The sequence below is a fragment of the Geotrypetes seraphini genome, chromosome 10 (genome assembly GCF_902459505.1).
Source record: "Geotrypetes seraphini chromosome 10, aGeoSer1.1, whole genome shotgun sequence".
Lineage (NCBI taxonomy): Eukaryota > Metazoa > Chordata > Amphibia > Gymnophiona > Dermophiidae > Geotrypetes > Geotrypetes seraphini.
Genome location: NC_047093.1, coordinates 64,703,120 through 64,728,400, shown reverse-complemented (window position 1 = coordinate 64,728,400; position 25,281 = coordinate 64,703,120). Strand labels below are relative to the sequence as shown.

The 25,281-nt window shown below is 44.6% G+C and overlaps 1 protein-coding gene across 1 annotated transcript in view; it reads left to right on the top strand.

Moving 5' to 3' along the window:
• The window catches only part of PSMD5 (proteasome 26S subunit, non-ATPase 5), a 38,477-nt gene that overhangs the window by 263 nt on the left and 12,933 nt on the right, over window positions 1-25,281 (top strand). The window contains exons 2-3 of the mRNA XM_033961665.1: window positions 4,416-4,560; window positions 9,055-9,168. Of these exons, the coding sequence (XP_033817556.1) occupies window positions 4,416-4,560; window positions 9,055-9,168 (259 nt within the window). The remainder of the gene's footprint in view (window positions 1-4,415; window positions 4,561-9,054; window positions 9,169-25,281) is intronic.

Here is a 25,281-nt window from a genome sequence, read left to right as displayed (position 1 = left end):
TGAGAAGGCAGGTCTGCGGGTCCTTCGGGGAGAGGGCGCGGGCTACTGCCATTGGGGGGAGTTGATTTTTGCTTGCCTGTCCTCAGCTATAAGTATTGGAGAGGGCACAGGACAACTCGGGGTCTAGAACTGGCAACAGACCTTAAATGATAAGCATTCGTTAGACGTGTTAATCCTTCCCTTGGCCAGTGTTTCTCAACATAGTCCTGGTGATCTCGCAGCAAGTCTAACTTTTAGGATATCTGTAATGAATATGCATAAAATAGACTTGCGTGCACTGCCTCCATTCTATTCAAATCTGGTTCATGCAAATTCACTGTAGATCTCCTGATAGACTAAGGGTAGACCTCTAGGAATTAGGATGAAAGCCACTGCTGTACTTCACCTGAAGTCTGTAGATGTACTGTGTATGGTGGAACTTGGGGAATGAGGATGAATTAAGGCAACAAGACAGGTGGATGCTGTAGAAGTTTCATTCTTTGGGCATTGGCATTGAAAGTGTATATAGCACAAGCTGTTAATCCATCTCTGTGGCACCCAATGCAATGCACAAGCTATTGGAAGGTTCTAGGAGAAATTGCGAGCCTGAGAGCTTTGCTTCTGGTGCTGCTAAACTATTTTTGTTACAAAGCAGTAATCTGGAAAATGCTTGTTCTTGTTTAAGTAAAAACTTTTATTTCATCCTTAGTGTAGATTTTGATAGTTTATTAATGGTTTGTGTTTTCTGTACCCTTCCAGACACCCCCCCCTGCACTAACACCTTGCGGACCTCTCCCCCCACTAATCTTTAATCGTTGGCCAGCTGGACGGTTCTTCTGATTGGCTGGCTGGCTGGCAGGCCCGACTTGTCAAAATGAGATGGGCCCGCCCCTTTCTGACCCATCCCCGATAAGCCTAAGGCCTGATTGGCCCAGGCTCCTAGGTAGGAAGAACCGGCCAGCCCACAATTAAAGGTTAGTGGGGGGAGAGGTCCAGAGGGGGGTGTTAGTGCAGAGGGGTCCAGTGGGGGCGTCCTCTGGCAGGAGGGGTTGGGCACTCTCCTGCCAGCGATGGGGGGGGGGCGTTGGCCTTCCGCAGGAGAGGTTGGACATCCTCCTGCCAGCGATTGTCGGGGGTGGGGACAGGCGGCCGCTATACCCATCGCGGCAGGGAGATCCCTTGCTGCGATAAGTATAGCGGCCACATATACACTAACCTGGTTCTGTAACCGGTATCTGTAACATGAATGTCAATTACAGAATCTTGTAGGCCCGATTCTGTATAGGACGTCCCTACCGGGCGTCCTATACAGAATCCAGGCCTTACTTCCTACAAAATAGATAGTGGTAAGTGTTCCATGCTAATTTTTGGTAATGGTCATGCACTGGCAACATTAGCATATGGTCAGTAATTCAGAAAATGGAAAATTGTCCATTTTCTAGCTGCAGTAAGAATGGCCTTAGCCTGTGGAAAAATCTGCAAAAGGGTATCCTAAGGCCACTTTTTACCACAACTTAATAAAAGGACTCCTAAATAAAAGTAATTAAGATACACTTTTAAAATGGTCCATAAGAAATATTTAGGGGAAAGAAGTAGGGGGGTATAAGATATTTGTGATATGGAGTGTATCTATAGTGGAAGATGACCAACACTACAAAGTAGGGTACAATTAACCAAATTACCTATCTCAAAAAGTATTTAATACATATAATATAACTAGACAGGTTTTTTATTTAAATATACTATATTTTTATTAAATATCACAAATTGTAACACTATATTATACATTAAACATAAATGAATCCATATTGCACATCCAGTTACTAAAATCTGTATTATCCCACAATACAGTGGAAGAAAACCTGGAGCTTGCACTCAGTCCATTCACAAGCCTTTTCTGATGAAAATAAAACTGTTCCACATCATAGTCTGTGTGTATTATTTCATTTCTCCAGTATTCTCCAATGTTCCAACAAGCATATATTGATTCTTAGACAAAACTGTTATATTGCCTTTTCATTACAATTCAGACTGTGTCCAGCCAGCCTGACGTAGCACTACGTTTCACTATTACAGCGTCTTCAGAAGCTGAAACTGGCAGGTTTCAACTTCTACAATATAATTACTTAAACCATTACAGGATCCATTCCCTCTACTAAACATATAGCTAACATTATTAATCCAGCAAAATCAATACCATAACATACTTTTACTGCTTCATTTCATTATAGATTAGCAACTGCACGGGTACACAAGTCCACTCTCCCCTCAAACAGGATACAAACAGTTGAATACCTATGTGACACACATACCTCATTTAAACTACCCTGCATATAACCCATAGCCTATCATTTAAGCACAGAGAGTATCGCATCACAGAATGTTCTACTCTACTTCTTTATTAAGGCCAACAGGTTCTATGTTCAACTGTATTGTGGGATAATACAGATTTTAGTAACTGGAAGTGCAAGATGGATTCATTTATGTTTAATGTATAATATAGTGTTAAGATTTTTTTTCATTATTTTTTTGTTGATTTTAAATTAAATACCAAGTATAACTTGTACAGAAAAGCTATAGTGTTAAGATTTGTGTTATTTAATAAAAAATATAGTATACTAGTTTTATAGCCCACTACATTAACGAGTGCTAGAATAGATGTGTAGACTTAGGCATTTCTTTCTTTCTTTCTCTCTCTTTCTTTCTGTATGCCTTTCTTTCTTTCTCCCTGCCCCTTTCTTTTTCTTTCTGTATGTCTGTCTTTCTTTCTCTCTCCCTGCCCCCTTTCTTTCTTTCTGTCTGTCTCTCTCCCTGTCTGCTGTCTATCTGTCTTTCTTTCTGTCTCTCTCCCCTGTCCAGCAGCACCCTTTCCCTGCTCCCCCTATCCAGCAGTAGCCCTTCTCCCTTACTTTTACTTCCCTCCCTGTTCAGTAGTACTCCTTCTCCCTTCTCTGCTCCCTGTCCAGCATCTGCTAGGCCGGGCAGCCTCGGGGCTTTTGCTAGGCCGGTCTGCCTCGCATTATTGAAGTGGGCCGGCCTAGCAAATGCCCCGCGGCTGCTTGATGAAACAGCAGCTGCTGCCGCTGCTGGTCCAGGGATAAGAAGAAGAGGCACAGCGGTCAGAAGGCAGAAAGTCAGTCGGTGTTGGAGATCAGGGCAGGAAATCAGCTGAGGCAGGCACTTAGCATGTGTGACACAGATCACGGACTCGCGGAGTTTGAAGAAACTATATGACAGCCTTTTAGCGACACAGGCAGCAAAGATCGATACTACCATCACCAATCTACTGACCAAATCAATAGACATTAAAGCATTCCGAAAAGAAATCAAAACTCATCTCTTCAAAAAACACTTCCCATCATCATAACCTCACAAAAGTATTAGAAAATGCTCTCATGACTACCCTAACACCACCACCAGCAACACCCGAATCCGGACAGTATTATCTCTATTCGTCTAAACAGCAGAATCCGGACAATATTATCTCTATTCGTCTAAACAACCTATCACTATCTAATATCTACTACCAATTTATCCTGGAAAAGTCCAGAACAACAATTGTAACTTAACGCATTCTTGATTATATGTACTGCAATGCTACTGGAAATGTCCAGTCTTCTAACTTGTAATCCGCTTAGAACCGCAAGGCACAAGCGGAATAGAAATCACTAATGTAATGTAATGTAATGTAAAGTGTGCATGCGCGCTAAGGGTTTTATTATAGCGGATTTAAATAAAAAACCTGTCTAGTTATATGGTAGAAGATTGATATATATTTAGTAGTGTAGTAGTCATTTTTGTACTACTTGACTTCTGTAGACTTGTTTAAATAAAACATGTTCTTTTAAGTTGTTACACAATTTTAGACTTATTTGATAATTCAGATGAGGAAGAGTGATGCTTTATAAGTGTAGTGGTGCTGTTGTGAAGGAACAACAACTGAGGATAAATTGTCCATATATCTCTCCTGTATTGCACCAAGCTTATTCCTATTAAGTTAATTGTCGGTCTTCCTCTCCTCCCCTTTTCAAAGTTGCCCTCCATTGGTGCACATGAATTATTCCATTTTAACAGACATTTAATGTGCATAGAGAGTTGGAAAATGCTAAAGATGGAATTCGTTCTGTAATGAGGGCTTTTTTTTTTTTTTTGCAATAGCAGTATATGAAACCAGCTAAGTTTTGCATGATCAGGACTTAAATAATAGCAGGGTGCATTCTAGAAAGGACCATTATATTTGTGATATAATAAATTAGGAGATTGCAGTATTTTTAATCTGTACATGGCCTGAAATGATGGATTACGGTCCTGATTATTCTGAATTTGCCTATTTTTGCCATTGTCTGTGAAATCAAGTAAGGTTCACACAATTATCATTTTATTGACTTCACTATTAAATCTTACTGTACTTTGATTTTGTATTTTCTTGTGTGCAGAGAACAAGTTGCTTTATGTGTCACTATTCTGGAACGGGTCCTTCAGGCTTTGGAGCCAGTTCATGTGGCTCGAAAATTCAGAGATGAACTCCAGAGGGGTCTTTTTCATCCTGATGATGCTGTAAAAATTCTTACTATATCTCAGGTAAACCCAAAGGCCCTTGCTATTTCTCTTTGTTACTTTAATAAAACAAGTGAAGATGAGCAGAAAAAAAAAGAGAGCAGTCTTGAAATGTGATTGGATATTCTTTATCAATAACCTTGGGCTTTCTCCTAAATAGTTTTATTCTCTCATAATTATTAGATCATGATAATATTCCTAAAAACAGGATAAAAACTTTCAAACATCTCAGGGAATTGTTTTCTTCTCTGTAGAGGTTTTTTAGGAGGAGGGTTGATGGGAAGCAGTGTATTTTCATATAAAATAATAAGCACTTCTGTGGAATATTACTACTTTCTTTGTAGTGCAAAAGGCATATGTTTCTTGAATCAGTGGGATATTCACTTCTAGTCGTAAGTTGCGTAGAAGGAATCATCTTCATTTTTTTTCTCTCTCGTCTCCACCTACTGCCTCACAGGGCTGTACTGTAGCTCCTCAGTTTTTTTCCATCTATATGTGAGTTGAAAGGTGCTTTTCTGATCTGCTCTGATTCTGGTTTATTATTTTCCAGTTTTTATCCAGGTTTTGAGGCTTCTTGGTGCTGCAGAGGTTCCCAGGGTTACTGGGGTAGCTCTGCCTGGGAAAAGACACTCGTTGGATCAGAAGTCTGTAGCTGCTTAATAATTTTGGTGGCTCGGAGACCATTCTCCTGGTAGCAAGACTTGCTACTGGACCTTGAACGCAGGCTGTGTGGCCCCGTGTCAGTCCTGAGAACTTTATTGGGTGCCAGCTGCATCCCACCCCCTGAAGACGTATGTGCATATTGATGATTGTGCATCAGACATGTCCACTTGTTCTGAACCACAGCCATTGTGAGTAGGGTATCACTTTTTATTTTCTTAACCTTTTGGAAATGAGGTTTAGTATGCGAGAGATATATATATTTCATGTACTTTGCTTGATTAATGCATTATTGAACATCTTTTTATTATCAAAAAGGAATTCTCTTTACCCCCCAAATTGAAGTTTAGTATGCAATATATATATATATATATATATATATATATATATATATATATATTTCATGTACTTTGCTTGATTAATGCATTATTGAACATCTTTTTATTATCAAAAAGGAATTCTCTTTACCCCCCAAATTGAAGTTTAGTATGCAATATATATATATATATATATATATTTCATGTACTTTGCTTAAATAATGCATTATTAAATATATTTAGACCTTTATAATGAAACTGGAGTCCTCTTTAGCCCAAAAATTAAAGCCCCGTTCTCCTTTATGTGGATGCCTCCGGCACACCTAAGTCACGTCCACCTAGCGCCCAGCTCACGCTAGACCTGTTTTTGCAAACTCCTACATTTTAGGCTTTAGGTAGACACGTTAGCATGCTCAGCGGCATGCGATTCTGTAAATAGATGTCTATTTCAAAGCCACACCTATCCTGTTAGGCGCAATTTTTTCAGATGGGCGTCCAAAAAATTTTGGATGTCTATTTTGAGAATTGCATCTGGATGTCTAAGTTCCAATTAATACTTATTAAAGTCATTAATTGGGCTTATTATCTGCTTTATTTGGATGCCTAAGTCGATGGATGCCCACATTGTGGAAACTTAAAGTTAGACGTCCTTTGTAGAATTTGTCCCCAAGTTTGTACTCTTGAGACTTGTCGGCCCAGTTGGTGTTTCACTGGGCAGAAGCCACAAACAGGTACAGGCTCTATCAACAGCACACATGGCGGAAATGTACAATATGCAGGCCAACTATCCCAACCAGTTTCGATACTCAGAGGAAATAGTCTTTGGCCTGGAAGGCCTTCAATAACATTATGAGGTGCTGTGGGCATCTGATGTTCGATCTGCTGGCGTCAGTAGCCCACAAGAAAGTTTCTCGGTTATACAGCCAAAGATCGAACTGGGATGTGTCGGCATGGGAGCTCTAGTACAACTTTGGCCAGAGAAATGGCAGTTGTAGGGGGTTCCTCATGAAAGGCCAGGCCATTCGAAGGATAGCGACCTTCCTGGGGTTGGTAATTAGGGTTGCTCCAGATTGGCTGCGACAACCGTGGTATGTGAATCTGGTTAGGCTATAGAAGGACAAATGTCTCAAACTGCCATTTTATCTAACACTTCTCTTGCAGGGCCCAATTGCCCTGGAGGATTTGGTTCGTTTGGGCCTATGACATGGTGCTTGTGTGCGTGGCCTTACCACAGAAGGGCTACATGGAGGAGGCCATGGCTACCCTCCTAAGGGCTATGTATCTGGCTACAAAGTGCAGTCTAATGCTTGGGAAAAATTTTCAGCGCTGTTGTGCTTAGCTAAATGTGGAGCCTTTTCTTCTAGACAGGCTCGAGAAGGGCCTGGCGGTTAATTGCATCAATATGCAGGTGGCAGGCCTCTTGTGTTTTCTAGCTCATGTGGAGAAAGTTCTTTTGACTTTCCATTCTGATATAGCCAGATTTTTTTGAAGATAGCATTGTGGCTGCATCCTTCCGTGGGACAGTCGTGTCCGATACGGATTTTTAATATTATCTTGTAGGACCTCAGTAAGGCTTCAGTTGAGCTCTTACAAGAGGAATTGCTGATGTATCTTACAATTAAGACAGTTTTTCCTGTTAACTATCATTTCAGAGAGCAGGTCTCAGAGATCCAGGCTCTGTTGTGCAGAGAGTTTTCCTCAGCTTTACGGAGATTGGCATCTCCCAGTGTGTGGAACCTTTTCTGCCAAAAATGGCCTCAGCCTCGTGTGTAAACCAGAAAGTCTGACTGCTTGGGGGTTTGAAAACAAAGGTCAGCAGTTTTGGCATGCTGGATGTTAGGAAAGTTGTTCTCCTATCAAGGCGACAAATTATTTTCACATCTTAGGTAATTTTTTTTTGTGCTAACGAGTTCTAGCCTCCTGGGGAAGCCAGCTTCTAAGACTCCATGGCAAGATGGATTTGCAGGATTATTTCTTCAGCGTACATTGGGTGTGGTACACTCTACTAGGAATGTGGCTTCTTCATGAGCGGAGTCTTGGGCAGTTTTACCAGAGGAGATTTGTAGGGCAGCTACATGTTCCATTCTCCTTACTTTCACAACATTTTACAGGGACATTGTAGCATCATAGCTGGATGCCACTTTGGGTCCTTGGTGCTAGCAACAGGCTCATCTGCCCACCCTAGACTCAGGACTGCTTTGAGAGGTCCCACTGTTTCAAGATCCATATGCCTTTTGCACTAGAAGGGAAGATTAGTTTCTTAGCTCATTAATCTTCTTTCTAGTAGAAAGGCATTTGAGTCTTGATGCCCTCTCAGATTGCATTTAGCCTGCTTATTGGCTCATACAGATAGGTATTTCCAAATGCTGGATTGTTCTCCTGTCCAACAGGTCTGAAGAGTGATAAGCTAAGTCTTTATTGCAATGACCAAATGAGAGCCTGTGAGAACTACATAAGTATTAGTGCTGGTTGCTCTCAGGTAAGTGGATTGTTCAGTTCCTCCTTGTTAGAGAGTATATTTCTATTAGCATTGTTTTTTTTTTTTGGGGGGGTTGCATTTTACCTATTGCAGAGCAGAATAGAATAGAATGGGCTTAGTTGGGGAGTTCCTCATATCTCGCCTCCTTATGTTTTTTTCTTCTAGTAATTGTCAATTGCTTGGGTATGAACTGAGGAATTACAGCACAGCCCTGTGAGGCAGGAAGCAGAGCCAAGAGAAAAAAGTGTAGATGATTTCTTTCTACACAACTTGCGACTAGAGGTGAATAACCCATTAGTTCAAGACTCATATGCCTTTCTACTAGAAAGAAGATTGTCAAGTTAAGAACCTAATCTTCCCTTCAAAAAAAATATCTCCATAAACCATATGTAGCTAGGTCTTTCCTTATTGAAACACAATGAGAAGAACCCTATAAAATGAGAAAACACTATTAGGAAATAGCTCTTAAAACCTGAATATTTTGATTTGTGACTTGTTAATAAGAATCCAAAATCCTTCAAAAAGTATTTTGCTGTTAACCAGCAAGGTTGAATCAGACTTTGAGCACAACTGTTGAATGAGACTTTGTTGGACAAGGCCAAATCTGCCCTTTGGTCTGATCGATGAGTAGTCTAATTGTTAGTGCAGTGAGCTGAGAATCTGGGATCAATTTCCCCTGCACCTCCTTGTGACTCTGGGCAAGTTATTTAATCCTCCATTGCTCCAGATGCAAAAATTTAGTTTGTGAATGTTCTAGTGACAGAGCAAGTATAAATGTAAACTGCTTTAGTTATACCATAGAAAGGTAGTATATCAAATCCATGACTCTACACTCTTGATTAAAATGCCATTCCGTATACAGTTTAGTATACAAGGTTTGAATTAGGCCTTCTGAAGTTCTCATTTCCTTGTGCAATAGTGGAAACTGGGTACTGGATAAGACTTAAAAAGTGCAGAAAGTTGTAGTATGTTATTATTATATAAAATGCTTTGTTCTTGTTAAATGTGTATACTATAGCTATATATTTGTATTAACATCATAAATGTGTATTACTTTTTAAGGTTGGAAGAATTGTTGAAAATTCAGAAGCTGTTACAGAGATTCTTAACAACATTGAATTACTGAAACAAATTATCCTTTGTATTGGAGGAGAGAAAATATCAGTAGCCAAAGAGGTAAAGTCTGCAAGCTAGAGTTACAGAGAACAAGGATGTAATGTTGCTGTTGGTTTCACAGTAAGGAAAATGTAATGCAAACCTGCTGGCAGGCAAACACTGTTGCTTAGTCATCTTGAAGATTTCTTGTCTTATTTTTCCAAATTATTTTTTTATTAATATTTTTCTCTTGGAAATCTATTTGCTTTGGACTAGATCAGGCTCCATTCCAAAGTCTTTCTTCTATCTGAATCTGTTCAGACCACTATGGAAACTAAAACTGCCAGTTTTAAGGGAGCAGAGCATGCCAACTGCAGCATTTCTTAACAGGCTATCATAATTTCTCAAACTACAGAAGAATCCGACCATGTGGTCCATGAGTATTTCCAACACAATATAGATCAAATACCTCCCACGGTTATTAAATCCTTAAGTTCAATAGCCTATACAGTTTATATTTAATTCTTCTATAGTCTATTATTTTTTTTTATCAACCCGAAAAATACCCAGCAATGAATTTCTTCTTGTATGTTCCAGTAAATTCTTAACTTCTTTGTTGCTTAAGGGGTAAAAAAGCCTCAGAATATTGAGCTATATACCCAATTTTGGGTTTCAACTGTGAATAACTCACTTGCTCCTACTCACGTCATAGGCAATAGTTTGATTTTATTTCTAATTTTTCAATCCCTTTAACTTCTCTTAAAATTATCTTCCCTTCTTTTTAAATAAACTCAGTCTTTTTATTATATTTTGTAGCAATATATCACCAGTGCAACAAAGTAACAGCTTGTATTTTCAGTGTCAATAAACTCGGCCTCTCAAACCAATGGTGATTAAACTGCAACAATATATCTTTAAACCCTTTATGGTTTTGGTATTTTTAAAGCCTAGAACCAGTAGTACTTGTCTTGTGTTCTGACCAATGTTTTCATGCAGTTTTCTTCTATCTTCTTGCAGTATTCGACTTACAGTTAACAGCTATCATTGTTGCTTTAACTTAACTTGCTGCTGCTGCGTTATCTTTATACAATGTGTCCTTTGTTTCATGGAGTTCTTTACTCCTGCTGCATCAGGGAATTATTTAGCAGCAGTATATACTTTTCTAAAAGGAAAAGACGTTACCATCAGTCTCATACTAAAGATTTTCTTATCTATTCTTAACCCTTATTTCACTTATTGTGCTTTAACTTTTAATGGTTCTCATGAGCTAAGACATAAAATGGTGCCAGTGTATTGTAAAAGACGTTGTGATGTGTGACAAACCTACTGCGTTCCCGAGGTTTGTTACAGGGAAATGTAGGAAAGTATACAAACTCCGGTGCAGAAGGGCTGACCAGGTCAGTGCCCAAGACAATAAGTTAGCTGACTACCCTGTGAGTGATGAAGAAGAAATGGAAATAGAATAAGAAAGCTTTGACTTACCTAGAGCAGTTCCAAAGCCAGGCAAGAAGAATCTGCCTTTCTATTATCCAGTGCCTGTAAGGCAGAAAGCTCACAAACAGTTTCCCCTCAGAGAAACGGCACAGGTTTAGGAAGGAATGCTCTTCCCCCATCAAAAGCCAAGGGGGAGTGGTTCTTTCCCTCAGCTTAAAGCCAGGCTTGTCGGAGAGCAAGGAGGAGAAGAAAGAGGCTTGGCAGAAACAGCAGGACAAGAGCAGAGGCAAGAAGTGCAGGACCAGGCTGAGCTTGCCTCAGACCCCGCAGGGCAGTTCAACAACACTGACTGGGACATGACTGAAGAGTAGAGAGTTGCACGGGGACAGAAATCCCACCCATCCCCGTCAAGATCCTCTCGGTCCCCACCCATCCTCGCAAGGAATTACCTCCATCACCGCCCATCCCCATAAAAAGCAGCAGTAGAGGTCTGCACGGGAACGGGGATTGCGAGAATCGTGAGGGTCCTGAAGGAATCCCCCCCCCTAACCCACGGGACTCCCATGGGGACCCCCCTCTGGCCCATGGGACTCCCTCGGGGACCCCCCTCTAGCCAACGGGACTCCCACAGGGATGGAAGGCTTTGGAAGCAGAGTTCATCCATATAATATAATGGACACGTCAGCCTTAGTAAAAGAGGGGGTTTTATAAGTTAATTACCTGAACAGAAAACAAAAAAAGGGGGGAGCGTGGCTTGGACGTGAATTCTGATGGTCGGGTAAAAGAGTAGCTCCGTGTAGACAAGCTTTATTTATAGAAAAAAACTACAAAAAAAATTAAACTTCAAAGGCAAAAAAGCTGCACAATATCAGATAATGGCATCTAGCAAACAGAACAAAGGCAATTCGGGAGCTGGAGGGTCCGGTACAGGAAATAATAAGAGATCAAAACCGGAGCCGGGCACTCCTCCTTCAAAAGTTCCGTTGCCATCAGATGAAAGCCCCGACGTTATGGAAGAATTGCGACAAATTAAAGAGATTGTATTAGATAGCAACAAAAAATTACAAAAGGCAATCGACGATGCTGCAGTGCTTACTAAAAGAGTAGATGTAGTGGAAAACAGAATAAATATTTTAGAAGACAACTCTGAACAACTAAATCTGGACATGAGAAAATGTAAAATAATATGGAAGGAGGTTGAAGAAATTAAAAAAGACCTTGAAGACAGCCGGAACCGTGAAAGAAGAAATAATTTAAGAATTATTGGAATGACGGAAGGGGTGGAAAAAAATGACCCTATAACTTTCCTGGAACAGTTCCTGCCTAAAGTGCTACCATTAAAATTCAAGACCGCGTTGGAAATTGAAAGGGCACACCGGATACCAGCACAGAAGAAAACCTCACAAACGGGTCCAAGGACTTTAATCTTTAAACTTTTGAGACATCAACAAGCGATGGAAATTTGTCAGTTAGCCAAGGAGAACAAAAATCTCAAATGTCAAGATGCAAAAATACACATTGTCCCTGACTTTGCGAGAGAAACTGCTGCTAAGAGAAAATTGTTTCTGGATATGAGACCCCAGTTAAAATCGCTAGGGGCTAGATACGGACTCCTTTATCCAGCAATAATGAAAGTGACAATTGCAAATAAAACTCAAAACTTTTCAGACCCTAAAAAGTTACAAGAATTTCTAGAACAGGAACAACCAATGACATCCTAAAAGTCATTTTAAAGGAAATTTTTTCAGTTAATACTGATTACTTATTTATATTTTATTAAACTTTATATATACATTTTGGTTTTACTAACAGAAATGTAAAAGATCTTCGGTTAAGACTTAGAACTTTAATGGATTGGTTTTAAATTCCAACGGAATAGAATCGCACGTGTAAGTGCACAAGCATGGAACTATAAGACAAATAACAATCTAAACAGAAATGAAAAGGAAAAAAAAAAACAACAAAAAAAAAACACATAAAGATTAACATGATCTTACATTTCCTATAATGAAAGTTTTACAAACTATTAGATAAAAATATACTTGCATGTAAGATCGTGGTAATGGTGGAGATCCAAATGAGTTGTTAGCACAGGAAATGAATTTGTTAACCTCAGGAGGGAGTGGCATGATTGGCTATATATAAACAAGAGGCGTTACTTACAGGGGAGGAGGAGGAAATCTTTAGTGATATTACCAAATATATCGTGAAGTATAAGAATAGGATTGGTTAAAATGAAGTATTTCCTGTTATAGGAAGTACTTCCGTTTTAAGGTTGCGTTTCAAAGTTAGCTTAAAAAGAATGTATGTCTAATGGGTTTATATAAGTCATATCCTCCATGGCGAAGAGAAAAAAAAAAAAAAAAGTGCGAGTATGAAATTTAGCGTTTAGGGATGTTTTATCTTGGTTTGGAAATATTCTTCTCAATTCCCCTTCATGAATTAAACGAAGGTAAGATTAATGGAGGATTACTTTTTACATTTAAGATAGGTTTTGAATCAGATAGCTTTTTTCAGACCCATTATTCTTAATACCTAATATAACTTGTAATGAGATGATAATTACAATATAATATAATACAATTAATAAATAATATATTATTTGTAGAGATATATCTGGGTTCAATATTATTGCAAACTTTATAGAAATTATATAATTAAATCAGTCAAGGGAAAAGGATAATATATCTCTTATGTGAAATTTAAACATCAATATTTGTGTTTATGAATTAGAGGTTTGGTGAAAAAAAAAATAAAATTTTGCTGGATTCAAGAAACAGTTTAAGTGCTATATTGAAATAATATACTGGTAGTAATTATAGTCAAACTCTGTAAAAGCTTGAGGGAGTTATTTATACCTAACCTCAACCTGCGTATCCAAGTTTTCGTATTTAATTGGGGATGGGGGGGAGAGGGTGGGAGGGAGGGATATAGACGGGGGATGGGTGTATCTGGGGAGAAGGAGCAGAGTACCTGAGGTTTCACCTCGGGTAAGAGAAGGGCAGCGTCGGTGCCGAACACCAAAGGCAGCAGGCGGAAGGCAGGAGAAATCAGGGCTCGGGGAAGCGGCGAGAGTTAGCTCCGCCCCCCCCCACCGCGTCAGAGGCAGCGCCAGACTCCCCCTTAAAGGGGAGGAGCCAGCGCGGCACACGAGGTGCCTGAGAGGGGAGAAGGAGCAGAGTACCTGAGGTTTCACCTCGGGTAAGAGAAGGGCAGCGTCGGTGCCGAGCACCAAAGGCAGCAGGCGGAAGGCAGGAGAAATCAGGGCTCGGGGAAGCGGCGAGAGTTCGCTCCGCCCCCCCCCACCGCGTCAGAGGCAGCGCCAGACTCCCCCTTAAAGGGGAGGAGCCAGCGCGGCACACGAGGTGCCTGAGAGGGGAGAAGGAGCAGAGTACCTGAGGTTTCACCTCGGGTAAGAGAAGGGCAGCGTCGGTGCCGAGCACCAAAGGCAGCAGGCGGAAGGCAGGAGAAATCAGGGCTCGGGGAAGCGGCGAGAGTTCGCTCCGCCCCCCCCCACCGAGTCAGAGGCAGCGCCGGACTCCCCCTTAAAGGGGAGGAGCCAGCGCGGCACACGAGGTGCCTGAGAGGGGAGAAGGAGCAGAGTACCTGAGGTTTCACCTCGGGTAAGAGAAGGGCAGCGTCGGTGCCGAGCACCAAAGGCAACAGGCGGAAGGCAGGAGAAATCAGGGCTCGGGGAAGCAGCGAAGGTTCGCTCCGCCCCCCCCCCACCGCGTCAGAGGCAGCGCCGGACTCCCCCTTAAAGGGGAGGAGCCAGCGCGGCACACGAGGTGCCTGAGAGGGGAGAAGGAGCAGAGTACCTGAGGTTTCACCTCGGGTAAGAGAAGGGCAGCGTCGGTGCCGAGCACCAAAGGCAGCAGGCGGAAGGCAGGAGAAATCAGGGCTCGGGGAAGCGGCGAGAGTTCGCTCCACCCCCCCACCGCGTCAGAGGCAGCGCCGGACTCCCCCTTAAAGGGGAGGAGCCAGCGCGGCACACGAGGTGCCTGAGAGGGGAGAAGGAGCAGAGTACCTGAGGTTTCACCTCGGGTAAGAGAAGGGCAGCGTCGGTGCCGAGCACCAAAGGCGGAAGGCAGGAGAAATCAGGGCTCGGGGAAGCGGCGAGAGTTCGCTCCGCCCCCCCCATCGCGTCAGAGGCAGCGCCGGACTCCCCCTTAAAGGGGAGGAGCCAGCGCGGCACACGAGGTGCCTGAGAGGGGAGAAGGAGCAGAGTACCTGAGGTTTCACCTCGGGTAAGAGAAGGGCAGCGTCGGTGCCGAGCACCAAAGGCAACAGGCGGAAGGCAGGAGAAATCAGGGCTCGGGGAAGCTGCGAAGGTTCGCTCCGCCCCCCCCACCGCGTCAGAGGCAGCGCCGGACTCCCCCTTAAAGGGGAGGAGACAGCGCGGCACACGAGGTGCCTGAGAGGGGAGAAGGAGCAGAGTACCTGAGGTTTCACCTCGGGTAAGAGAAGGGCAGCGTCGGTGCCGAGCACCAAAGGCAGCAGGCGGAAGGCAGGAGAAATCAGGGCTCGGGGAAGCGGCGAGAGTTCGCTCCGCCCCCCCCCCCACCGCGTCAGAGGCAGCGCCGGACTCCCCCTTAAAGGGGAGGAGCCAACGGCGCCCAGCCGTTCAGCGCCCGGCAAAGGCGCGTGGCAAAGGCGCCTTTGCTGGGCGCCTTAGCGAGGGCGCCTTTGCGAAGGAGCCTGGTGAAGAAGCCAGGAGTCCAGGCTGCTCAGCAGCAACTTCAATCTTAATTAACTTCTAAAAAAAACAAAAAACAACCTTTTCTTTTCTTCTATTCTCATTCTTTTTTTTTTTCTCTCTCTACCTAGTTACACGCCGGGCATACTCCAACGCACCAAAGAACTTTAGGCACGAGGAAGGAAAAATGGAGGCAGCAGGAGCCCAGCGAAGCTTTCCAGTATACTGCATTGAATGTCACATGTATGACTACCTCCCTTTCGGGAGGCAGGCTTACATATGCAGTCGATGTCAGGAACTGGCTAGCCTAAAGAAGGAGGTCGGGAGATTGCAGATCAAAGTACAGGAGCTAGAGGGACTCCGCTCCATAGAGGAACCGAGGGAATTTGAACCAACTGAGGACACCACCAGAGAAAACCACATCAACGAACAGGTCAGAGAGCTCGAGAGTTTCATCGAGGAGGCCTGCAGGATGGTAGAGACACAGGATCACCCGCTCTTCAGAAGGGAACCAACAGATGGAGGACAGGACCCACCAGGAGCCAGAGGAGAACGTCCTTGCGGAGGAACCAAACAGGAGGAGGAAGGATTGGAGGATCAAATCACCGACACAGACCTGAGACCCAGGAGGGAGCTGAGAAAAGGGAAATCTGCTATCGTAGTGGGAGACTCAATCCTGAGAGAGGTGGACAGTCATATATCAGGAGGCAGAGCGGATCGCCTAGTGACATGTCTCCCAGGGGCGAGGACAAAGGACATCTCCGACAGAATCGAGAGAATCATGGAGGGAGCTGAGACAGAGGAGACAGCAGTGATAATCCACGTCGGAACAAATGACGTCAGCAGAAGGAATTTCAACATGACTACACTGACTGAGCAGTTTAAGATCCTGGGAAGAAACTGAAGCTGAGGACAAGAAAGATAGCCTTCTCAGAGATCCTGCCGGTACCGAGGGCAGATGCGAGGAGGCAGATCGAGCTGCAAGCAACAAACGGATGGCTGAGGCGATGGTGATGAGGAGGGTTTCCTCTTTGTACGGAACTGGACAACCTTCCTGGGGAAAAACAAGCTCTACAGGAGAGACGGACTGCACTTGAGCACGGCTGGGACGAGGATGCTGGCACGCAACATCCAGACCTGCATAGAAATGACTTTAAACTGATAACAAGGGGAAAGCCGACAGTCGATCTGACCTCGACACATCGGACCACAGTATCACACAAGGATACTGAACCAGGAAATGGCGATAGAGGACTAGAGACTAAATGGACACTTTTTGGACATAAACCCAAGGATGCATTACAGGGACCCGAGAAGCAAATAGAGCTAAAGAGCAGGAAAAGGAGGAAACAGCCGGAACCAGAGAGCTACCCAAGAACAAAGAATCCGGCAGAGGACGGGATAGACACACCACAGGAGGAAGGTGAACAAAATGAGGCTTGGGGACTGGCAGCCCGTGAGGAGATCGGCAGGAGCAACTATTCACGAGAAGATCCAAAAGAAAAGGTAACAAACCGGGACTTAAACTGCCTATACACAAATGCTAGGAGCCTAAGGACTAAAATGGGGGAGCTAGAAATTATAGCCAGTACAAATGACCTAGACATAATAGGAATCACAGAGACATGGTGGTCTGAGGACAACAATTGGGATGTGGTCCTGCCAGGGTACAAACTCTACAGGAGGGATAGGGCACACAAGAAGGGAGGAGGAATAGCGCTTTATATAAAGGACTCCATTCCTTCATCCAGGACAGAAACAACAGTAAGGGCGGACAGTCTGGAGTCACTATGGGTTAAGCTAACAGGAGGGGAAGGAGCTGACATCAAATTGGGACTGTACTATCGCCCACCAGGACAGCCGGAAGCAAACGACCTGGACATGGAGGCCGAACTGAGGCAGGTGTGCAAAAGTGGAAAGGTGGTGGTTACGGGGGATTTCAACTACCCGGGAATAGACTGGAACATTGGACACTCAAACTGTACGAGAGAAACTAAATTCCTAGAGGCGATGAGGGACTGTTTCATGGAACAGCTGGTCATGGAATCAACGCGAGGGGATGCCACTCTGGACCTAATCCTCAACGGGCTTGAGGGATCCGCAAAGGAAGTGGTGGTACTAGCACCACTAGGAAACAGCGACCACAACATGATCCAGTACAAATTGAACATAGGAACATCAAAGGTGAAAAGAACCACAACGACAGCACTCAACTTCAGAAAAGGAAACTACGAGGACATGAGGAAAATGGTGGGAAAAAAGCTCAGCAAAAGCTCAGGGAAGATGAAGACCGTAGAGGAAGCCTGGACACTGCTTAAAGGCACAGTGCTCGAGGCACAAGACCTGTACGTCCCAAGGTTTAGGAAAGGGTGCAAAAAAAATCGAGCTAGAAATCCAGCGTGGATAACAAATGCAGTTAAAAAGGCGATAAGTAACAAGAAATCATCCTTCAGAAAATGGAAAAAGGAACCAACAAAGAAAAACCAGAAAGAGCACAAAAGACACCAGAAAGAATGCCATCGAGAGGTCAAGAAAGCGAAGAGAGAATATGAGGAAAGACTGGCAGGAGAAGCAAGAAACTTCAAACCCTTCTTCAGGTATGTGAAAGGGAAACAACCAGCCAGAGAGGAAGTGGGACCACTGGACGACGGAGACAGGAAAGGAGTGATAAAGGAGGAAAAAGAGATAGCTGACAGGTTAAACAAATTCTTCTCGTCAGTCTTCACCAGGGAGGACACAACCAATATCCCAGAACCCGAGGAGATTATAACTGGAGACCATGATGAAAGGCTGGTACAACTAGAGGTAAGCATAGAGGATGTCCTCAAACAGATAGACAGACTGAAGAGCGACAAATCACCGGGCCCGGACGGCATCCACCCAAGGGTACTAAAAGAACTGAGAAACGAAATAGCAGAAACACTTTGCCAAATATGTAACCTCTCCTTAAAAACTGGGGAGATCCCAGAGGACTGGAAAATAGCAAATATCACGCCCATCTTTAAGAAGGGATCAAGGGATGTCCCAGGAAACTACAGGCCTGTGAGCTTGACGTCGGTTCCGGGAAAGATGATGGAAGCACTGGTTAAGGACACAATCTGCGAACACATAGAAAACAATGGACAACTGAAGGCGAGCCAGCATGGCTTCTGCAAGGGAAGGTCGTGCCTCACGAACTTGCTGTACTTCTTTGAGGGAATAAACAGCCAGATGGATATGGGGGAATCCATAGACATCATCTACCTTGACTTCCAAAAAGCCTTCGACAAGGTACCTCACGAACGGCTACTTAAAAAGCTGTGGAACCACGGGGTGCAAGGGGATATCTACCGATGGATCAAACACTGGTTGGCAGGCAGGAAACAGAGGGTTGGAGTAAAGGGCCATTACTCAGACTGGCAATGGGTCACGAGCGGAGTTCCACAGGGGTCGGTGCTGGGACCTCTCCTGTTCAATATATTTATTGACGACCTGGAGACGGGGAAGAAATGTGAGGTTATCAAATTTGCTGATGACACCAAACTCTGCAGCAGGGTTAGAAGCACGGAAGACTGTGAAAACCTGCAAAGGGACCTAACGAGACTGGAAGAATGGGCAAAAAAGTGGCAAATGAGTTTTAACGTAGAGAAATGCAAGGTCATGCATGTAGGGAAAAAGAACCCGATGTTCAGCTACAAAATGGGGGGAATATTGCTAGGGGTGAGCAACCTTGAAAGAGACCTGGGGGTGATGGTGGACACAACATTGAAACCATCGGCGCAGTGTGCGACAGCCTCAAAGAAAGCAAACAGAATGCTGGGCATCATCAAAAAGGGTATCACAACCAGGACGAAGGAAGTCATCATGCCGCTGTATTGCGCAATGGTGCGACCGCACCTGGAGTACTGTGTCCAGTACTGGTCGCTGTACCTCAAGAAGGACATGGCGGTACTCGAGGGAGTCCAGAGAAGAGCGACTAAACTGATAAGAGGTATGGAAAATTTTGCATACGCTGACAGGTTAAAAATGCTGGGGCTATTCTCCCTGGAAAAGAGGAGACTTAGAGGGGACATGATAGAAACCTTCAAGATCCTAAAGGGCATAGAGAAAGTAAATAAGGACAGATTCTTCAAACTGTGGGGACCCACAACCACTAGGGGTCACTCGGAGAAATTGAAAGGGGACAGGTTTAGAACAAATGCTAGAAAGTTCTTTTTTACCCAAAGGGTGGTGGACACATGGAACATGCTTCCGGAGGAGGTGATAGGCCAGAGCACTTTACAGGGGTTCAAGGAAGGTTTGGATAGGTTCCTAGAGGATAGGGGGATTGAAGGGTACAGATAGAACTAGAGGTATGTTATAAAAGTGGACAAAAACCACTTCACAGGTCACGGACCTGGTGGGCCTCCTGCTTCCCTCCCAGCCGGTTCTGCTCCAGCCTTAAGATCCTGATGAAGGGTTTCACCCGAAACCGGTTGATCCAATGACTATTCTGGTCTCCTGCAATTCTCATTGACTTCATTTGGCTCGCTTTAAAAGCTAAGTTGGCTGTGGTTTCATTTTGTATCTTGGGGATTAGGCTGGGGAGGACTCTATGAGTGGGTTTTCAGTGTGATTCACTCTCTCACTAGTTCACTGTTTGTGACTTATTTATTGTTATTAATTCTGCACAGTTGATTTTGCACACTAGGGACGCCCGATGATGGTGTGCAGGCGGGGTGATTCACCTCCGTCTTTGTAGTGGAAGCGCTGGAGTTTGTTCTCCCGTCGCTAATAACCTCACACTGAGAGCGTCCCTAATCCTCAATTGACATTTGGTATTTGTGTAGTTTGGTCTGTTAGTAGTGATTAGCTGATAGACACACTCATAGAGTCCTTACTGACATCTTTTGCCTTCTTTTTTGTATCTTTTTAAGGTTATATAAAGAGCATAGAATATTTATGGATACTTGGAAAACTCTAAGATATATAAGTAATCTAACTCCTATTCCAATAAGTAAATCAACAACTCAAACGATTTGGTTAAACCCCAAGATCAAAATTGGCGGTTTTAAAATAATCTGGAAACATTGGATGATAGCAGGTATTCGTATTTTGGATGATGTAATACAAAATGGTAAGTTGCTGGAGTTTTCACAATTGCAACATAAATTTGATCTTAATAAGTCACAATATTTTAGATGGTTGCAGTTGAGGCAATCCATTCAGGTAGGGTTCCCTGAATGGAAAAATCTTACTAATTATCATAGTTTGGAATTCTTATGTTTCCAGATGGATTCAACAGATCATAAAGCCTCACAGTGGTATAAATTAATATCTGGATTTATAAATAAAAAACCAAAAAATGGTCTTAGAGACATTTGGAGCATTGAGATAAAGCACCAAATTACTGCATCTCAATGGCCACGACTTTGGTCTTGGAGGTTAAAATGTACGGTGTCAGCATCTATGAGACAAACTTGGTTTTTTCTTTTACATAGAGCTTTTTGGACCCCTGTTTGTTTACAAAAGATAGATAGTTCTAAGTCTAATAGATGCTGGCACTGTCATGTTGAAGTCAGGACATTATACCACCTTTTATTCTATTGTCCATTCATCTTATCATTCTGGAAGTCAATTTGGCCTCAAATCAATAGGATGTTGGAAAATCCAGTAGCCTTGACATATGATACTATTTTATTTGGCACAACTATGAGAGCAAGAAGTCAAATTTCGGCAAGCAACAACAAACTTCTGTTTATTTTAACTGGAATAGCAATACAGCAAATAACATATAATTGGAAAAAACATGACATGTTAAACTACAATTTCTGGTGGAATTCTGTATGCCATATATACAAAATGGAACTCACCAATGCAACACAAAAAGGCTATGTGAGTAAATTTCAAAAAGTCTGGGGACCGTTAACAGATTTCTGTAATGAATGATTAACTTTTCCCATGATAAGATATTTGATTAGAGGGGAATGGGGTGGGATTTTATTTCTGATTATTACATACTATATCACTATTTGAATGAATTTACAATAAAGTTGATTTTATATATTATTGATTGGGAGGGAGGGAGGGGTGGGGGATTATTATATTCCATAAAAATTATATAAATTTAGATTTCTTGCATAATATTATAACTTTATATATTATTAATTTTCTAAAGAAATGTTAAATTTGATGTTAATATGTGAGTTAATCAAGTGTGTATATTCAAGTTTCTAATGAGTTTATTTGAAACACTTGTTGTAACATAAGAAAATGAATAAAGATTTATAAAACAAAACAAAACAAAAAAAGGGTTCCTCCAAAGAGATTCCACAAGGAAAACAGCAACGCAAACACAAAAGAAACTGTGGCATTGAATTGTGGAATTCAATTCCACAGTTTCTTTTGTGTTTGCGCTGCTGTTTTCCTTGTGGAATCTCTTTGGGGGAACCCTTTTTTTGTTTTCTGTTCGGGTAATTAACTTATAAAACCCCCTCTTTTACTAAGGCTCACATGTCCATTATATTATATGGATGAACTCTGCTTCCAAAGCCTTCCATCCCTGTGGGAGTCCCGTTGGCTAGAGGGGGGTCCCCGAGGGAGTCCCATGGGCCAGAGGGGGGTCCCCATGGGAGTCCCGTGGGTTAGGGGGGGGATTCCTTCAGGACCCTCACGATTCTCGCAATCCCCGTTCCCGTGCAGACCTCTACTGAAGAGCAGGCTGGTAACTTGTCTCCAGAATTCCTTCCCCCAGAGCCAATGGTGGTGGAAGATAATAGTGCTGTGGTTGAGAGCTGGCCAGAGGAAATGGAGAGCTGAGCCAACTGAGTTTCTGAAAAGGTTTCTTTTTCTGGCTGGGTTGTTTTTTGTTTATTCCTCTCGTTGAGAGACTGACTGTGGCTTGGTTATCAGAGGAATGTAATCCTGTACTTCCACATGTTAGTTTGCTGAACTCTTAAGAAAGGGACAGTATTCTCCTATACACATGAAATGTGAGCAGCTAAGCCAAACGCTAGTCAGTAATTTCAGCCTGGTAAAACCTAAGCCGTGCAAGATCACAGCTGGGAATTGATTGTCTAGCAAATGTGTAATGTAATTAGCCTGCATGCTTCTTAGACTCTGAGAGTAAAACCTGCTCCATTTCTTTGGAGAAAGTCCAGCCCAGCTGGAGAGTGATTACACTGCTAAAAACACAGACTGCTTTTAAACACTACTATGAATGTTCCTCCTATAGCTCTGCATTGAAAAGCTGTTTCTTTAGCACTCTCCAGACCAGTAGAGGTTAATCTTTACGAATGGGTATATATCCAATCATGACCAGCAGGTGGAGACTGAAAACAAAACTTTGGGACAGTATATACTATACTCCCTTCTCTATTTCCCTCAGTCTTCTTTCAGTCTCCAGCAGGTGTTGATGTGATCTGTACCCATCTCCCTTGGTAGGGCTGTTGGAATTTGTTTAGGTGGTCCCTGTTTTTGGCCGGACGGAGCTTGGGCGGACCCTGTTTGGGGGTTCGTCCGACCTCGGGGGTGTCAAACCCGGTGGGTCTCGAGCGGGGTCCCTCCCCCCACTTCCTCCACCTCCCCACATTTTTTTAGAGGAGCCTCAGCAGTAAGCCTTGCCCCCTAAATCAAGCAAGGCATATTGCTTCGAGAGCCTGTGGAGTCTGTTCTGTAAAAAAATAAAAAATCCTGAGGTAGTGCTGGTCTGGAGGGTTGTTTCCCTTTAAGAAAACTGTATTTTACTGTATTTTTTCAACTAACCGGCACTTTTTTATAGCTAGGTCGCGTATGGAGCAATGAGCACTTCTAAAGGGAAAAAGTGCTCATTGTGCTCCAGACGCGAGGCACTCGCGGCCGGCCTGTGCAAGCGGTGTGCAGGCCGGTGCGGTGGAGGAGCTCCGTCGGCAGCGGCTGCAGGTGCCCAGAGCTCCCCGCCGATGGTGCCTCGCGAGTCGGCAGGGAGCAGTGGGGAAGCCCGGTCTTCTCCATCCGCCCACGGAGGGATTCCCCGAGCCGCCGACGGTCGGATTTTTGAGGATTCCCTCTCAGCTGATTTTTTGACAGCTGATGCCGGCTTGCCTGCTTTAGCGGCTGAGACTGTTCAGGTTTCTCAGCCGCTACAGGCTATGGAGGGAGCTTTTTTGGCGGGAAAGTCGCCATCTTCTCTGTCTGGCCCCTCCATTTTGTCTTCCACCTCAGGTGACCTTCCCCCTGTTTTGTCCATGCAGGGGCAGGTTTCTGCTGGGTCCCCTGCTGTGGCAGGGAGTCCCTTGGGACCCTCGGGGGGTTTTTCTCCTGATTTCTTTTTTTCCTTATGCAGAGCCTATTTTCAGGCGGCTGGGGGTCCCGGATGCGCCCAGGGGGTTTCGGGGGGTGGGGTTTCCTCCGCGCTCCCTGCGGCTTTGCCTCTCTCGTCTGGTGTGACGTCCCCTCCGCCGCCTCCCTTGTCCAAGCGTCCGCGGGTGTCGTGGGACGAGGATTTGTGGTCGGAGGAACGTGTCGGTCTGGAGGAGGACCTGGACCCTTCTGAGGAATTCCAGGACCCTCTGGAGGGAACGGAAGCTGGCGGCGGGTTGTCGGGTTTCCCGTTCTCCGGTGAATAGGCGTCCGTGGTGCGCCTTTTTCAGAGAGATGAGCTGCCTGACCTTATTCAACAGGTTTCTTCGGTTTTGCGTTTTGAGGACGCGCCGCTGGAGACTCCGCGTGTGGGGGACCCTCTGTTACGGGGGATCCGTTCCGTTTCCCGCTCTTTTCCTATGCATCAGGATATTCGGGATATTATTCTAGAACAGTGGAAAATGCCGGAGACGCCGTTTCGTCTGGCGTGCAGCATGGCTCGCCTGTATCCCATTCCAGAAGGGGATCGGGCTACGTTAGCATCGCCAGTCGTTGATGCGGTGGTCTCGGCAATTTCCAAGCGGCATACCGTGCCTGTTGAGGGCGGTTCTGCCTTGCAGGACTCCGAGGAGCGCAAGTTGGAGAACATCCTTAAGCAAAATTTTCAGGTCTCTGCCTTTGGGGTCCAGGCGGCTATTTGTGGGGGACTGGTCGCTTGCGCCGTGTTTCGGTGGGCGGAGCGTGTCCTGGATCGGGAGTCTGATGACTGGTCTCTGGTGGATCAGGAGGTAGCGAAGATTGAGATGGCTGCCTCATTCCTCTCAGATGCTCTATATGACTTGGTGCGGATCTCGGCTAAGTCTATGGCTTTTGGCGTGGCCGCGAGGCGTGTTTTGTGGCTGCGCGCTTGGGCGGCGGATGCTGCGTCCAAAGCTAAGCTTACTAAATTTCCCTTTCGGGGGTCGTTTTTATTTGGGGAGGAATTGGATAAGTTGATTCAGTCTCTGTCGGACTCGAAAGTGCCCCGTCTGCCGGAGGACCGTGCCCGCCCTGCGTCTAGGGGTGGTGCGGCCCGGGGGCGTTTGCGGGAATTTCGCAAGTATCGTCCTGGGCGTGGGGCTGCTTCTTTCCAGTCTCCGGGGTTTTCCCGGGGTCGGTTCTTCCAGCGCATGCAGCCCTTTCGGGGGGCCCGTCGGGGGGCAGGGAATCCCTCCGCCGGTTCCCCCGCTTCCCGTCTGCACAATGACGCCTTGCCGGTGCCCCCTTTGGTTCCGGTGGGGGCCCGGCTGCGCGACTTTTTCCCCAAATGGGCCGAGATCATGTCCGATCAGTGGGTCCTGGAGGTGGTGCGGGACGGTTATGCCCTGGAGTTCGCTCGCTCTCTGCCGGACCTTTTCCTCGCCTCTCCATGTCAGACTCATTGGAAGACGCAGGCTTTTCGTCAGACCCTTCAGCGCTTGGTAGATCTCAAGGCAGTGGTTCCGGTGCCCCCTCCGGAGTGGGGCACAGGCAGGTACTCCATTTACTTTGTGGTGCCCAAGAAGGAGGGGACCTTTCGGCCCATCCTCGATTTGAAAGGGGTCAACAGGGCTCTCAAGATTCCCTCTTTCCGTATGGAAACTCTGCGGTCGGTCATTCTGGCGGTTCAGCCAGGGGAGTTTCTCACTTCTCTCGATCTGACGGAGGCCTACTTGCATGTTCCCATTCGGGCCTCTCATCAGCGTTTCCTTCGCTTTGCGATCTTGGGTCGGCACTATCAGTTCTGT